Source organism: Vicugna pacos, chromosome 5 (assembly GCF_048564905.1).
Source record: "Vicugna pacos chromosome 5, VicPac4, whole genome shotgun sequence".
Classification (NCBI taxonomy): Eukaryota; Metazoa; Chordata; class Mammalia; order Artiodactyla; family Camelidae; genus Vicugna; species Vicugna pacos.
Window position 1 is genome coordinate 3,902,225 of NC_132991.1, and position 15,961 is coordinate 3,918,185.

At 53.3% G+C, this 15,961-nt stretch overlaps 1 protein-coding gene across 1 annotated transcript in view; it reads right to left on the bottom strand.

The window, feature by feature from the left end:
* Positions 1-15,961, bottom strand: part of MYO7B (myosin VIIB) — an 85,576-nt gene that overhangs the window by 39,216 nt on the left and 30,399 nt on the right. The window contains exons 5-13 of the mRNA XM_072962063.1: positions 13,964-14,085; positions 12,662-12,804; positions 10,593-10,706; positions 8,974-9,127; positions 8,500-8,576; positions 7,340-7,459; positions 6,899-7,041; positions 3,670-3,880; positions 2,890-3,025 (exon numbers count right to left, since the gene is read on the bottom strand). Of these exons, the coding sequence (XP_072818164.1) occupies positions 2,890-3,025; positions 3,670-3,880; positions 6,899-7,041; positions 7,340-7,459; positions 8,500-8,576; positions 8,974-9,127; positions 10,593-10,706; positions 12,662-12,804; positions 13,964-14,085 (1,220 nt within the window). The remainder of the gene's footprint in view (positions 1-2,889; positions 3,026-3,669; positions 3,881-6,898; positions 7,042-7,339; positions 7,460-8,499; positions 8,577-8,973; positions 9,128-10,592; positions 10,707-12,661; positions 12,805-13,963; positions 14,086-15,961) is intronic.

A 15,961-nucleotide genomic window follows, 5' to 3' on the forward strand; every position in this document is an offset into this window, starting at 1 on the left:
GTGATGGCCCCATTCCTGGGAACCCCAGCCCCTTCTTCAAAGTAGTTGGAATAATTCTCCCACTTGATAGCATAGGAAGTTTCTGAGCCCATAAAACTAACAACCCCACACCTGCTGACTGATCTTCACTCTCCTAGCCGACTCCAGGCTCTGAGGCTGCGGCTCTCCCTTCTGAGTAAGATGGCCCGCCTTCTGCCTATGGCGTGTTTATCTCCCAGGCCGGCCTTTCTCTTGCCTTTTGAGATGGCCCACTCTCTATGCAGTGCGCATCTCTGAATAAATCTGCCTTCACTATACTATGGCTCACTTTTGAATTCTTTTCCTGCACGAAGCCAAGGACTCAACTGAGACCTGGGACACAGCCATCCTCTCTCGTCCCATTTTCCTGCATCACAGAGGGGAGAGGAACGGACTTGCCTGAAGCAGGGCACAGAATGACAGGGAGAAGGCGCTGCAGGGCTGCTTCCAGAAGCCAGGCTAGAGATGGGCCAGGACAGTGCTGACGGATTCATCCCTCAAGGGCCCGACCCTGACTTTCCTCTCCCACCCTGCTCCCCTGTAAGTCATCCCACCTTTTAGTGGGGTGCTCTGTACATGCCTGCCCAGCTGGGTGTGGGGTCTGGGGTGGGGCTGTGTTAATGGGGGAAGAGGGAAGTCTGTCTCCCACCTCTGCCAAGAGGGGATAGGACTGTGTGGCAGGGGGAGCTCAGGGCCCTGCAGCCCACAAGCAGCTGGGAGTGGTGGGAGCAAGTGTGCGCTGAGAGGTTCAGGGCAGCCCCTCTCCCAGCTTTGTGCCCAGGGCTGCCTTCTGCAGATGGAGGTGGGCAGATACTTGGAGGCACCCTGTGTCCCTCCAGGCTCAGGCAGAGCCTCCTCATCCCAGGTCTTCTCAGAGGGAGGGGAGGACTGAGGCATCTTGGGCTCAGCAGGAGTAAGTGGGGCTTACATCATTGGCACAGTAGGGCACCCAAAGAGAAGCTGCAAGGACCATGAGTAGAATTTTGCGTCAAAAAGCCTAGAAGGAATCTTAATCTTAGCGTGCATGAAAGGCTCAGATCGCTTCAAAAAGTTAAGCTTGGCTTTGACTTACCCATAGAAATTGGGATGGGCCATGGCTTCCCTATGTTCTGGGATTCGGAGGTCCCACCAGCTCTGGTCTTTCCCACTTGGAAGCGCCCCAAAGCCAGGATCTGGGGGGATTTCTGAAGGAGCCATCTTTCCCCCTCACTTCTCCAACAGAAATCATCCCCAGACCTCCCAACATCTCACCTGTTGCACGTAAAAACACCAGCCCCTCCCCCTCCTGCTGCCTTGTCTCTCCGACTGGGAAGTGTGCTTGGAGCATCCCTGACTCCGAGTTTCCAGTGAAACAGACCAGAGCACCTCACTTCTCCATACGAGCCACAGAGTGACAATATGACCATCTGTCCCATCTTCCTGATCACAGCACACACTGGCCACCTTTCTCATTTTCCCAAGCACACCGATCATTTGATCACCCCAGGTCTTTATCTCTCCAATCAAAACCATGCCTGCCTTTATCCCAACTCACACAAAAATGGATTCAAAACAACAAATTCATGCTGTATAGTGCACGGAACTATATTCGATATCTTGTAGTAACTTATGGTGAAAAAGAATATGAAAAGGAATATATGTATGTATATGTGTGACTGAAGCATTGTGCTGTACGCCAGAAATTGACACAACATTGTAAACTGACTATACTTGAATAAAAAACATATATATACATATATACACACACACCAAAAAACGGATTCAAAATGGATCCATTTTAGTCAAAGCTAAAAGAAACCAAAACAAAGAACTCTTAGAAGAAAACACAAGTAAATCTTGGAACAGACAACAGTTTCTTAGTCATCACACAAAAGCACAAGCAACAAACGAAAAAGAAGGTAAGCTGGACTTCATCAAAATTAACACAGTTGTGTGCTTCAAGGACACTATCAAGAGAGTGAGAAGATGTCCCAGAGAACTGGAGAAAATATCTGCAAATTGCATATCTGAGACGGTACTTATAATCAAAAAGAAGACAGTAGCAGGTGCTGGTAAGGAGCTGGAGAAATAGGAACCTTCACGCAGTGCTGAGCAGCATGGAAAATGCTGCAGCCACTTTGGAACACAGTTTGGTGCTTAGGCAAAAAATCAAACAGAATAACCCTCTGACCCAGCAATTCCTCTCCCAGATGCACATCCCAAAGAAGTGAAAACATTAAACAAGTTTTATGTAGATGTAAAAACTCGTACATGAGTGTTAGTTGCAGCGTAATTCATCAGAGCCCCAAAGTGGAAACAACCCAGATGTCCATCAACAGATGAAGGGATAAACAAAATGTGGTGTATTCATACAGTGGTATATGGTACCCAGATACAAAGAAACAAAATACTGACATGTGGACAATGTGGATAAACCTTGAAAACATGCTAAGGAAAAGAAGTAAGTCACAAAGACTACATATCGTATGATTCCACTGACATGAAATGTCCAGATGGAACAGGCAACTCCATAGAGACAGAAATCAGTGGTTACCTAGTGGCTGGGGAGGGTTGGGGGCAAAGGAAGACTGACTGGGGGTTTCTTTGGGGGGTTCTAACAGTCTAAAATTGTGGCTGCCCAATTCTGTGACTATACTATGCAGCACTGAGTGGTTAGACTTAAAATGGGTGAATTGCATGGTGTGTGAGTTCTCTCTCAACAGAGCTATCACCAACAGAGGAAAACGAAACAAACATGCCTGGTCCATTGCCTTCCCCCGTCCCATTGCTAGCTCTGCCAAACGACCTCGTCCCCTTGGCTTGTTTTTGCATGGCCCCCTGGGAGCGAGCCGGATTTGGAAGGAAGGGGCCGTGGAGAGGGGCTGCACCCACCTTCTGCCTGGTAGTACACATCGCCGGCAAAGTGGGCGATGCCAAAGCGGGCGTCGTGGATGTTCTTGGGCTGTAGGAAGGCCTTGTTGTTGGCGTGGACGCCCTGCAGTTTTTGCACTAAGGTGTTGTCTGTCCCCTGGAAGAGCAGATGCCCTGTGGGCTGAGGTGCCAGGGTCCAGCCACCCGGAGGTCAGTGAGCACACCTCCCAGGTCTTGGGGGGCTCCCTCAAGGGGACAAAGCAACTGAGCTTCAAGTGACTGAGGGCCTTTCTACAGACAGCAGATGGATACTCAGGGGTTGGCAGCTTGTTGGGGTGAGTGAGGGCCCAGGCGGGAGGAGGGACTGCCCAGCACCGGCTCCCCTGCCCCCCTTCCCTACAGCTGTCCAGGGACCATAGCTCTGGCTCCTCGCTTCTCTGGATCTGAGCTCTCACTGACTACATATGCGAGCCCATCTCCCTGAGGACAGGCAGAGTCCCCTGAGGGTGAGAATGAAGACATCTCCTTCTCTTTCTTACACCCTCTGCAGCCCTTGGCCCACGAGGCTTAACAAGTCCCCTCTTGGGGTATGCTCTTGAGTCTAAATCATCAAGTGGGAGGGAAGGTGGAGACAGTGGGCCTTCCTGGAGGAGGCAAGCCTTGAAAGAGAGGAAGTCTGGTTGGGCTGGGGCTGGTCCGCTCATTCCCAGCTGAGGTGCCAGAAGCCCTGGGTAGAAGGAGGCCGCCCCAGGGGAGTTACCCACGCTCAGGGGCTCCTCTGTCGGGGGTGCAGGGGCGCACCTGTGGGAAGTGGCTCTCCTCATCCAGGAGGGAGATGATGCTCATTGGCTTGAGGGCCAGCAGGTCCAGGGTGGGCCGGTTGTCCGTGTAGTGGATGTGCTCCCAGGGGATGTTCTCCGAGTGGTACTCCTCTTGCTCCACGGTGAATACATGCTGCACGAAGAGCTGCTGCAGGTGCTCATTGGCCAGGTTGATGCAGAACTGCTCGAAGCTGCGGGGCAGGGTGGGCTCGGTCCCTGCAGCAGCTGGCTGCTGGCCCGCCGCCACACACCCCCATACACATGCACATGCTGAGACACACACAGCCTCCCTCTACCTCCGCCTCCATCACCTCCTCCAGCCCCACTGCAAACGGACTCAGAGAAAGGAGGAGGCTCTGCGTATCACCAGGCCCCCGCCTTTGGCCCCCAGGGTCCTCTGCCAGGCCTGTCTCTCCTGACATGGAGACAATCCTTAGGAGACCAAGTGTCCCGTATCAGCCCCAGCTCCATGGGCAAGTGGCTTTGGCATTAAGATGAGCTTCTGGAGAGCCAGTATGACAGCTGGGCTCCTCTGCATCAACCAGACATACTCCTCACCCCTGCCCCGATCCTCTAAGGTTCCTTGCCTCAGAAAACAGCCCCTCCACTCATTACCTAGGCTCAGGTCAGAAACCAGGCAGTCTTGCCTGACCCCCCACTTCCCTCCTCCCCAACTCCCATCAGTTGTCAAAGTCTGGCCCATGCTCCCTCCAACACAGCCCCTGACCTGTTTCCTTCTGTTCACCCCAGCCCAGCTGCTGCCTTCACCCAGGCCACCCTTCTTCCTCCCCCGGAGCACAGTCATGGCCTCCTCGTGGCTCTCCCTGCCTCCAGCCTCACCTCTCCAATCACTCATTAGACATTATGGCTCATTAGACAGCCATTCGGGGGAGCTTTCGGACGGGCAGATCTGACCATCCTCTCCCCCGCTTTGAATCCTCATGGGCCTGGCTCCCCGTAGTTCACAGGAGCCAGAAAGATGGTGACACTGACCTGCCTGTCTCTGCCGGGGGTGGCCCCGGTCACTCTGGGCTCCTCACAAGGCTGCGAGGGCACCTCGCCCTTTCCCACCTTTGAGTCTCCACACGTGAGCCCCTCCCTCCTTTCTCTGACCGGACCGTCCCCCTCATCCTTTGGGTCTCACTTGGGCATCTCTTCCTCAGGAAGGGTTGGCCATTTATTTATGCCAAACCTCGTGGTGCCTGAGACTGGTTGTCCAAAGTCTGTTGGCCCAAGAGATGTGGGAACAGGAGTGCCACGTGCTCTGCTCCCAATGCGCTGCCTGGAGTGCATCCAGGGAACCTTCACAGGAGGTGGGACGGGCAGGTGACTGGGTGCCGAGTGATATAGCACTGCTCGCTCCTTCACATGGCCCCACTGCAGCCCTGTCTCCAGCCCAGCTTGTGGCTCCTTCCGGGAAATGCCCCTGCATCCATGGCCAGCTCCCACTCCCCAGCTACTCATCCACCTCCACAGTGTCCAAAGCTGGGCTTGGTCTGCCCGACTACCCCTCTCAATGATCAGAATCACTTTTTGGTTCATGGTACCTTAGAGCTTCCATCATGTTGGGCTGCGTTTTACCAGCCCTGCCCCATCCCACCTGCCCCCAGTGAGCTGGTCCTGTGTGCTTGTACTTGGAATGCCTTGACGATCCTGGCCAAGGGGTCTTTTCACACTTCATCTGGAGGCAGGGCCTTCAGCAGAGGCACGCCAAAGACAGGCCAGCCCCTGGCTCCTCTGACAGTGTCCATGGGCCTCTCCTGGGAGCTGAAACCGAACAGGACCTGGCAGGACCCTCCCGGGTACAAAAGCACCTCTGTGCCCTCCCTTTCTTATTTGTAGATAAAGGCTCTAGTCTCCTAGGCCTTCCCAGAGTTCCAAAGAACAGACTCAAGCAGTTGCTAACTAGGGAAGTAAGGGAATGCAGAGACAAAGGAAAAGCAGTCAAGAAACAATAGTGCAAGAAACTAACACAGCACTGTAAATCAACTAAACTTCAATTTAAAAAAAAGAAAGAAAGAAACAACAGTGCAGTAATAGTCTCAGCTCCTCCTCAAGGGATATCCATAACTACGACCAGACCAGGGGGAGCATGGTGACTACAGGCTGATCACAAGCACGTAGATCTCAGACTGGTTGGAACCAGGAGGTTGATCATTAAGATTCCTGAAACATCACCCTACTACCTCACCACTAACCAATCAGAAGAAAGTCCACAAGCTGATCGTGCACACTGCAATTCTCACCCCTAAAGTTGCCTTTAAAACCCCTTCCCCAAAAGCCATCGGAGACTTTGGGTTTTGAGCATGAGTTGCCTGTTCTCCTTGCTTGGCACTCTGTGATAAACACTGTACTTTCCTTCACTGCAACCTGATGTCAGTAGATTGGCTTTGCTTGGGGTTAGGTGAGCAGATCTGAATTTGGTTCAGTAACAGAACCAGTCCTAGGCTCTGTCCTGCCCAGCCTTTTAAATGAACCAGTCTCACCTGGTAAGCAAGATTGCAGGTAGGATGCTCCCTGCTTACTTGTTTCACAGTCCTCACTTCCTCATCTGAACTCCTCCTGCCACTTGATAATGTCCCAGAGTATCTCTTGTCTTCATCTGGCTCCCCTCACCACCCCTGTCTGCCCCCATACCGAGCCTTCATCACAGTCTCAGCTGGGAATTAGTTTTCTGCCTTGCCTTGTGCCTCCAGCTCTTCAGCCTCCAGTCTGGGATGCCGGGACCCTGGGACACTGGATCAGAAGAGTCTTGCCTCACTTTCCCTCTGCCAAACTCAAAAGCCAGGGAAGGACTACAAAGCCCCAACCTTCCCCCATCACCTAGGATAACATCCCACCTAAAGAAGCAGTCAAACTGGTATTATTGATTTCCATTCCCTATTAACTTCGTGTGATAATTTCTGCTAGTTCATGAGGAAAGCAGACAGCTCAAGAGGGGTGACAGCTGCTGGGGCCCCAGCCTGACGTCTGGGGATGCTTTTACTTATGTGACACTTTCTGGGCACGTTGGGGATGCTAGGGAATGTGCACAGACTGCCTCGCAGAGGAAAGACACGGGCCTGCTGAGGGGCTCACCGGGGCAGCTGTGAGCGGAAGTGAGAGACCCTGCTCCTGGGCCCCCAGGGCAGGAATGGCCACCCTCTAGCCAACTCAGAGAGCACAGTTTATCTTCCACTTTCTGAGGGCAGGTGAACTGCTCTTCATACCTATTTTTCTGGAAATTTTCAAAGCCAAAGATGTCCAGGAGGCCGATGGTCCTTCGTACATTTTTGGGGTCCTGGGTGGGCGGGGTGAAAATTGCAGTGTTGATCTTCTTCACGATCCACAGGAAGAGGTGTCCATAGATGCCCTGAGGAGACATGGGGTAGAGCCCGTGGCTTTGACGCACAAGAGGCACTTGCCCCTGTCTCGAAGTTTCCCTGGGAAGTTCCACACTCTGGATCTCAGGGACCTACCGAGGGATACGATCCCCACTTTAAGACAAGAGACCAAGTCTGGAGAGGCAAGGACGCCCACAGTCACCAGACAGGTGACTGGCAGAGCTGGGACTTGCCCAGCTGTCCCTGCTCTTCCCAGTTGTTCACTAACAGGCAAGGAGCCGAATTTAACAGAGAGACCCATGGGCCCCTTCTCCCACAGCTCTGTACCTTGACAAAGGCATCCCTCCGGTCCGCGGCCTGGGCAATGTTCAGGGGCCTCGTGACAAACTCCCCACGGACGGTGATGGAGTGCTTGGTCAGACAGTCTTGGAGGGCCTGGTCCTTCACCTGGGAAGGCAGGAGGGGGCTGGCATCACGGAGCAGGGCTCCAGCACTCTCTCATGACCTGACACCCTCTGCCTGAGGCCTGAGGGCAAGAGATGCTCATGACTAGGGCCAGGCCAGATCAGAGCCAGAATCAGGATCCCAGTCCAGGGTCAGCCTGAGCACTGGGGTATCAGAGGGTTCAGGAAGGATGCACCACCTGGACAGGCCCCCAGCATGCTGGTTGCTTGGTTGACCAGTCCTGTGCTGGTCTTCTGGTGCCAGGTCCCCCACTGGGTGGACCTGGGAAAACCACGGGCAGGGAGGGTTCTGAGGCCAGACCATCGACAACCAAAGGCACTCCTGCCTGGAGGTTGAAGGCCCAAGGGAGCAAGAGGAGTCCGGATGGAGTCCCTCCCTCCATGCAGGGAAGACTGAGCTGGCAAAAACCCAAGTTTCTAAGAACTCTGAGCCAAATGAAGAACATTAGCAGCAAAATATGCCTACCTAATGTGGTTCCTTTTTTTTTTTTTTTTTGCTTCTGATTCTATCAATTTCCCACCGGACCTGTCAGTGGGGTGTGATGCACATCATGATGCCCCGCCCAGTGCCGGCCTCTCTTACACCAAGCCGAGGCTCTGTTTGATCTCTTTCATAACGTGGAGGGCTGATGTTCTGAGCACATGTCACTGTCCCAGAACAGCACCACCCAGGGAGGAGGACTGGTGGCCAGGACACAGGGCGGGGACCTTTTGATATCCAGGCACTGGGTCATGGGAATAGGGACAGCCTGAGCATGGGTGGGGTGGAAACTTGAGTAAAGGCCACGGACGAGCAGGTGGATCCGGGAAAAGGGAAGAAACACCTGTTACAGCCAAACCCATCACTGCCACTACTTTGTCAAGGATTAGCTCCACAGCCTCGCCCCGATTCCCACCCCCAGGACCTGCGCTGCGTTACAGAGGAGCTTAGCAATTGAGCTGAGAGCTTGAGAGGGGCGGTCTGCCCAGGCCCCTGGGGTCCCTCACGGAAATGGAACCTGGCAGGTACAATGGCCAGGGTACCTCCAGTAACTTCATCGCAGTGGGAAAGGCAGGCGTCTCCATCACATCAGAGGAGTCCAGGTTCTCGAAGATTGCAGCTGCAGAAAGAGTGACCCTGAGTGGCAAGGGGCCTGAAGTGATGGGACAGAGACCCCGAGGAGGCAACCGCAGAGCCACACATTAGAGACAACTGCCACTGGGGCTGAGGCACTGCCTCTCTGGACATTGCTTGACAGCCATGGCCTCCCTGGTGATGATCAGCACCTTAACCGTGAACCACTCTTGGAGGACCCTGAGCTTTGACATCTTCCCCCTGACCCCACAAGGCCTCCAAAATCATAGCCAAAATTTTCAGTGTATGTTCCCAAGATGGGGTTAGATCGTGTGACCTCGGAGGGCCCTTCAGGTGAGAACCCGCAGGGATTTCTTCCTCCTCTGTGCCAGTCCCCCCATCTTCCTCCCCATGGGGTGTATGTGGGGTGGAAACAGCATTACCCATGAACTGCACATTCCCCAGGTGGAGGATGGCGGCCAGCAACTTGCTGAGGTCCCAGTTCTCAGAGTCAGAGAACAGAAGGATCTTCATAGCGGAGCGGACGTGGGCGTAGTCCTTGGTGTCATCGATCCCCTCACAGGAGGTGCAGTTGCCCTGCAGGATTGTGACATCAGCTTTCTGGGGCCACGTCACCCCACCCCTCCTCCACCGTAGGGCCAGCAAGGCAGAGGCATGTCAAGGACTCAGCCAAAGGGCCCTGACCTTATAAGTGACACTTTAAAGGCTCTGGGTAGCTCCCAAGGGGCCACCTGGAGGCCCATGCTTAGAAAATACACAAAGCACTTGAAGGCAGACTCATGGTAACATAGAGACAGTGTGCCTGGGCTCTGCAGCCAGCGCAAAGGCACAAGGTACTGTGTGGCCTCGGCCAAGTCACTCAGCATCTCAGCCTCTATCTGCCAGTCCTCCTTGGTGACACCCGCCTCACCCTCTCGGAGGCATAACAGGGGTTCATTTTTTTAGCAAACACTTTCCAGGGCTCACTGTGTGCCAGGCCCTGTGCTACGTGGTGGGAATTCAGAAATGGACTGATCCAGCCCTGCTGTGGGAGCTGTTGTATCCAGCAAGGGCTGCAGGAAGCAAACGACAGCGTCCCAGGCACTGAGACCTAAGTGGGGCTGGGGCCAGCCCTACTGGGAACCAGGGAAAGGCTTCCTGGAGGAGGCATCTTGGCAGGTCCCACATGCTGAGCTTCAGAGCAGCAAAGGGGAGAGAGGGATCTAAGTAGAGAATGGCTGGAGCTGGGCTGAGGTGGGAGGCAGGGCCAGGGGCTGAGAGGAGGCTGGGGTCGTAGTTGAGGGGGGAGGCTGGTGGATGGTGGGCTCTGGGGGGACTTGGAAACCATGGCAAGGAGCCACAAGGAGCCCATGAGGAACTGTAATCAGAGCCGTGCTCTGTCAGCCTTGCTCTGTGGGGGGATGACAGATTGGGGGTCAAGTCTGATGTGAGGGGCGACCCAGGAGGAAACTACCATTAGGGTCCAGGCAAGAGATGATGAAGACGTCCAGGCAGTGAACTAGGAGCGAGGGGCTAGGAGGAGAGAGAGAGGTTCGGGGACGATCTCATTCAGCCCCTTCTCAGCAGCAGGCGCTGCACTGTTCCCAGCATGGGAACACAGCCCAGAGCAAGACCGCGCGGCCTCCTGGAGTTCAAGTATTAGGGGCACCTATGAGGGTGGGTGATTGGGATAAACCCAGGGAGGAGAAGCGTGGTGACGACTGCCAGCGCCCTGCTGGGGGACCACGAGGCTTCTGTCCACCGGGACCGACGGGAGATGAGGTTTGTGGGGCAGGACAGTGGGCTCAGTGGGAGATAAGGCGGCACCCAGACAAGGGTAAGACTATGACTGTAATAAAGTGGGTACCAAACCCAGAAGGGGTGGAGTGAGGAACGGAAAAGGAGCGCCCTCGGTCCCTGCCCAGAGTTTAAGCCTTTAGGAGTCTGTAAACCAAGGGTGGAGCGGGAGCTGGTCGTCTTCCTCTTTCTCAGTTGCTGAGAGATGGGGGTGGGGCGAGGAGGGCGGGGCCGGTGGGCGGGGCGGCGAGGGGCGGGGCCTCACCATCGTCAGGTAGTGGTACTCCGAGGGCGTCCCCAGGCCCAGCAGCTGCTTCTCCTCCGCACTCATCCCCATGAGCATGCAGTAGAAGATGTGGTAGTTCCGCTCCTCCGGAGCCTGGCAGAGAGGGAGCTCCAGAGGGTTCGGGGGCTCAGGACTGTCCCCTGCCCCAGCCCTGTCCCTGCTTCCCTCTGGCATTGACCCAGGAGATGGCCTGGTCACTGTCCCCCGAACTCATGGCTCCCGGGTGCTTCCCTGAACCCTGACCACTCTTCGTGGCTCAGAGTCGCAGGTGAGGGAGTGTGTCAGGCTTCAGACCAGGCTTTCGGGCTCAGAACCCCTGCTCTTTATTGTCTGCCCTGAAGCCTTCCTATTCACCCTTTGAACCCCTGGGATCTGACATCCACTGGTTTACCTAGCCGGGCCTTCTACATTTTTAAACATTATTTGTGAATGCAGCCCGTCTGTGAAATTCAACTGATTCCGAGAATATAGTGTTAAAGGGGGAGAGTTTCCTGACACCACGCCTTCCCCCTCCTCAGAACCATTTGATGGTCTGGGTTCCTTTCTAGATACTACTGGTACATTTACTTACAGTGCATTTATAAAACGTGTGTTTTTATTTTCTAGGCAAGAAGATATGTATCATTCTTTGGCTTTCTCTGCTTCATCTCAGTGTGTCCCTCGCCTGTCCTCCTGCACTGACACAGGCACACCTCCTCCCCCTCCACAGTATAGCTATGCCCCCACATTGAAATCTCTTTTCTTATCATGGATGAGGCTTGTCTCAGACCTGCTTTACAAGTCTCCTGTCCATTCTAGGATACCTCTTGTTTTGGTTTGGTTTTTCTTTTTAATTCTGCCATTTTAAAAATTTTTATTTATTTTGGGGGTAATTAGGTTTATTTATTCATTCATTCATTCATTTATAATGGAGGTGCTTGGGAATGAACCCTGGACCTCATGCACGCTAAGCACATGCTCTGCCACTGACCTATGCCCTCCCTGCCTGGGGTGCCTCTTTGGGTAACACATTCTGTGAATTCACCAACCACTGTGTGAAGAATTATAAGCTTCCACCAAGGGCAAGCTTTGGAGTAAGAGGGACTCTACCTCTTCCTAGTTCTGTGACACGGGATAAGTTACTGAACTTATATGGCCTCAGTTTCTTTATCTGTACAATGGGGAGAACGAAACCTATGTCTCAAAGTTGTCGTGTAGATCATGCAGGGAAAAGCCTGGTACCAGATGGGGGTCGTTAAAGGTGAGCTTCCCTCTTCAGCTTGCCAAGGTGCCCAGGTGTCTCTCAGTCCTCACACACAGCCCCAGTCCCCATTCTGAACCTCCCTCTGTGTGTGTGTCAACGCACGTGATCATGCACACATATGTCAGGGGCTAGACCCTCGTACTACAGCACCGTACCGCCAACAAGGCTGCATTAATTCTGCCGTTGTGGGTGCCCTACTCGGATTCCTGTCATCCAGGTTGGCCTCCTTGATTTGCAGGGCCCAGTGCAAAATGAAAATATGGGGCTTCTTGCTAAAGCATTATTAAGCATTTCAAGATGGCGACAACCAAGTACAGGCCCTTCTGAGTACAAGGCCCCGTGTGACAATACAGGCCACATGCCACCTCCTTTCCTGGCCAGGTGGTCTTCTGGACAGTGTCATCTAGGTCCTCGTGCCACAGCCCCCAAACACCTGAAGGTACATCCACCCCCAGCTGGGGACTGGTCTGGCCTTAGAATGAATTCTAGTAAAGGTGAGCAGTTGTAAGCACCAAATAATGAAGACAGTGATATAGATGGAAAATTCAAAACAGAGAATCCTCTCATTCCTCTGAATATTAGGGAAGAACCATCATTATCCAATCCTAGGGGTCCTTGGTCCATCTCAGACCAGGGTTCAGTGGCAGGAAGCTAAGGCCTATGGGGTCTGGGGAGGAGGGGAGGAGGGGTGAAAGTGATGGAAAGGACCCCTCTTGGAAGCCTCCCCAAGCCCCTGACTCCCATCCTGGGGCGGGTGGAGGCTCCCCCAGGACGGGTGGATGGGTGCAGCAGGCGGAGGCCTCACCTGCCGGCAGACGCGGGACTTCTCCAGGAGAAATTGCTCGATGCGTGCCCCCTCGATCACCCCACTCGAGTTGAAGTAGATGTCTATGTACTTCCCGAAGCGGCTTGAGTTGTCGTTCCGGATCGTCTTGGCATTTCCAAAGGCTAAGGGCCAGAGGAGGGTGCCCATGATGGGAGCAGACAAGTGAAAACTTACTTTTAGTGGGGTCATCTGGGAAGGCTTCTCAGAGGAGGTGGCCAAGCCCAGAATCGAAGGATGGGTAGGGCTGCACCAGCCAGAGGTGGCAGCCAACGGTTTGCTAAGAGGAAGGCAATGTGCAGCTAAAGGTTCAGAGGTCAGAAAGCAGAAGGTGTGCTTTCAGGGAGGGAAATTCAGCTGGAGCATGGGATACAGGAGGAAGGCAGTGAAAGACAGGTGGGATCAGTTAGCAGGTGGGGCCAAGTAGCACAGAGCCTTGAATGCCAAGCTAAGTTTGGGATTAGTCCCACGGTGATGGGGAAGGCAGGAAACCTTCTGAGGGAATGTGGGCTTCTATGCCTGTAAGGGTTTGTCAAATCTCATAAAGCTGTACCTCAAAAAAGGGTGAATTTTTACTGTATGTATAGCAAATTACAAAGAAACAAGAGGGACCGTGCTGACCAGTGGCTGACAGCCTCAGGGCCAAGTCACACATTTCTGGGCCACCCCGACCAGAGACTGAGCCGGGGTGGTGGTGGGGTGGAGGTGGGCGACAAGGCTCTGGGTCTAATGCAGGACTCCTCTAACCGGCACTTGGCTTCAGAGCTCCCAATAGGGTTGGCCAAGGCTTGTCAGATCGGCGTCTCATCTTGAATCTCACCCTGTCCAATTCTGCTCTTTCTTCCCAGCACCCCAGTCCAGAGGCTTTGCCCACCTGTTCCTGCCTCCTCCTGCTTCATCTTTAGCACGGGTAACCCCTCAGTAAATCTCCTGCAGTCCTAACTCAAGCTGAGCAACTGCTTCCCAGAGAACCCGAACTGGCACACTGGGCATTTCCCAAATTGACTTCGTCTTGCAGCCCTTTTTAAAAATGGAATACTTGTTAAGATCCCATGGAAAATACACTTATGAAAACTTAACAGGGTCATCAGAGTCTTTCTTCCCTGTGCTTCCTGGGAGCCCCACACTATCATGCACCCCATTCTTGTCTTTCGTGTCCTGAGAAATCCTGAGAAGCCTCTGGGAGTGTGTGGTTTATCCTTTCCGTCCTCACAGCACCCCCTGGCAGGAAGGTGCCAGCCCGCAGGGCCTGGGAAGGAGGCTGGTTCCTGGGGGACCACTTACCTTCCAGGATGGGGTTGGCCTCGAGGACCTGTTGCTCAATCCACGAATGCTGGCCGCTGACGGTGGCCAGGAACTGTAGGATGAGCTTGGTAGTCTCTGTCTTCCCCGCCCCAGATTCACCGCTACAAAGAGAGCATGTCTTTCATTACGCATCAATCAATAAAACATCAATCAATCCAAACAACGATTTTCTCGACACCTCTCGACTCTCCTGCAAACCTACACCGGGCCCGCTTTCTGAGCGAGTCTGAACGTGATGTCCTCTCTCTGTGCAGAAATCCTGCCGTGTTCACCCTGAGGGTCCCAGTCTGTCTACTTTGTGTTAGCTTTGAGTTTATTTACCTTGTCTTCCCTGCTTGGCTGTGCAGGCACGGCTGGATCTGGTTCATTCCCAGGCCACTGGCACAGTGCTCAGTGAATGAATGAATGAATGGGAGGAATGAGATGAACTGCAGATGAATGAATGAGACCTGGCCATGCAATGCCTCGATGGAACACTCTGGGAGCAGTGGGGCTATGCTGGCCAGAGGGAAAACTGAATCAGTCCTTTGGCAAAGCAGTTTGGCAAGGGTATCAAAAAACCTTCATAATTACCTTGCCTTTAGCCTAAGAAAATAATCTTATAATCAGAAAAAGCCTTCTCCACAAAGCTTCCTGCTCATTAAAGCATTATTTGTTTATCACTGCAATTGTGGAAAATTGGAAGTAACGTAAATGAGGGAAATTAGTTACAGTCCCTCCAGTCGGAGAACATTGTGCAGCTCTTTAAACCAGGTCTACACAGGGAGGGCTGGCAGTAACGTGAGCAATGCTTCCTAGTTAAGTGAAATGACAGATGTGGGTTGTATTCAGTCTAATTTCAACCAAGTGGGTACAGGAAATCTTTTCTTCTGAAAATGTCCAACATTTTTTTTTCTGAGAATATTTTCCTGTAATTTTCTAAAATGTTCATATTGAATATATATAAATTTCATAATGGTGAGATATGTAAACCAGCTTTTAAAATTACTTAGGGCAGTAGGAGTGGCCAAGACAGCAACATAGGAAGACCCTGAGCTCACCTCCCACAGGCTCGCCAAAATCACAACCATTTACAGTGAAACTATTGAAGACATGAACTGGAAGACTAGCAGAAAAGAAATTCTATAACTAAATACATAAAGAAGGAACCACAGTCAGACGGGTAGGAGGGGCAGAGACACAGGCTAGTCAAGACTCATGGTCAGTGACCCACAAATGGGAGAATAATTACAATTACAGAAGTTCTCCCCGAGGAGTGAGGGGTCCAATCCCCCCATCAGCTCTCCAGCCCAAGGGTCCTGCACCCGGAAGATGAGCCCCCAAAATGTTTGGCTTTGAAGGTCAGCAGGGTCTTACTTTTGGGAGACCCAGAGGGCGATGAGAGATAGAGACTCCACTCTTAAAGGGAGCACACAAAATCTCACAGGCTCCAGGACCCAGGTCGGAAGCAGTCATCTGAAAGGAGCCTGACTCAGACCAAATGCTGATCTTGGAGAGTCTCCCGGAGAGGCAGGAGGCGACAGCAGCTCACCCTGGGGACACAGACACTGGCAGAGCCATTCTGGGATCTCGTTCTACCATGAGGACCCTGGTGCTGGGAAGCGCCACTGTGGGATCTTCTATCTAGCTTATTAGCACCGAGACCCAGCCCTGCCCACCAGCAGTTGGCTTCAGGGCCAGGACACCTCAGGCTGAGCAACTAGCAGGGCGGAGACACAGCCCCACGGACCAGCAGTCCTGCTGCCTTAAGACCCTCAGAGCACACAGCTGCCTTGGGACCTGGCCCTGTCCATCAGAGGACCCAAAACCCAGCCTCACCCACCAGTGGGCCTGCACTTTTCCCCAGGACAGCCCAAGATCCAGCCCAACTCATCAGCAGGCCAAAACCAGCTATGGGACACCCAGAACCTGCAGCTAGCCATGTCAGGAACTGGCTCCACCCATCAGCAGGCCAACATTAAATCCAGGACTCCTAGG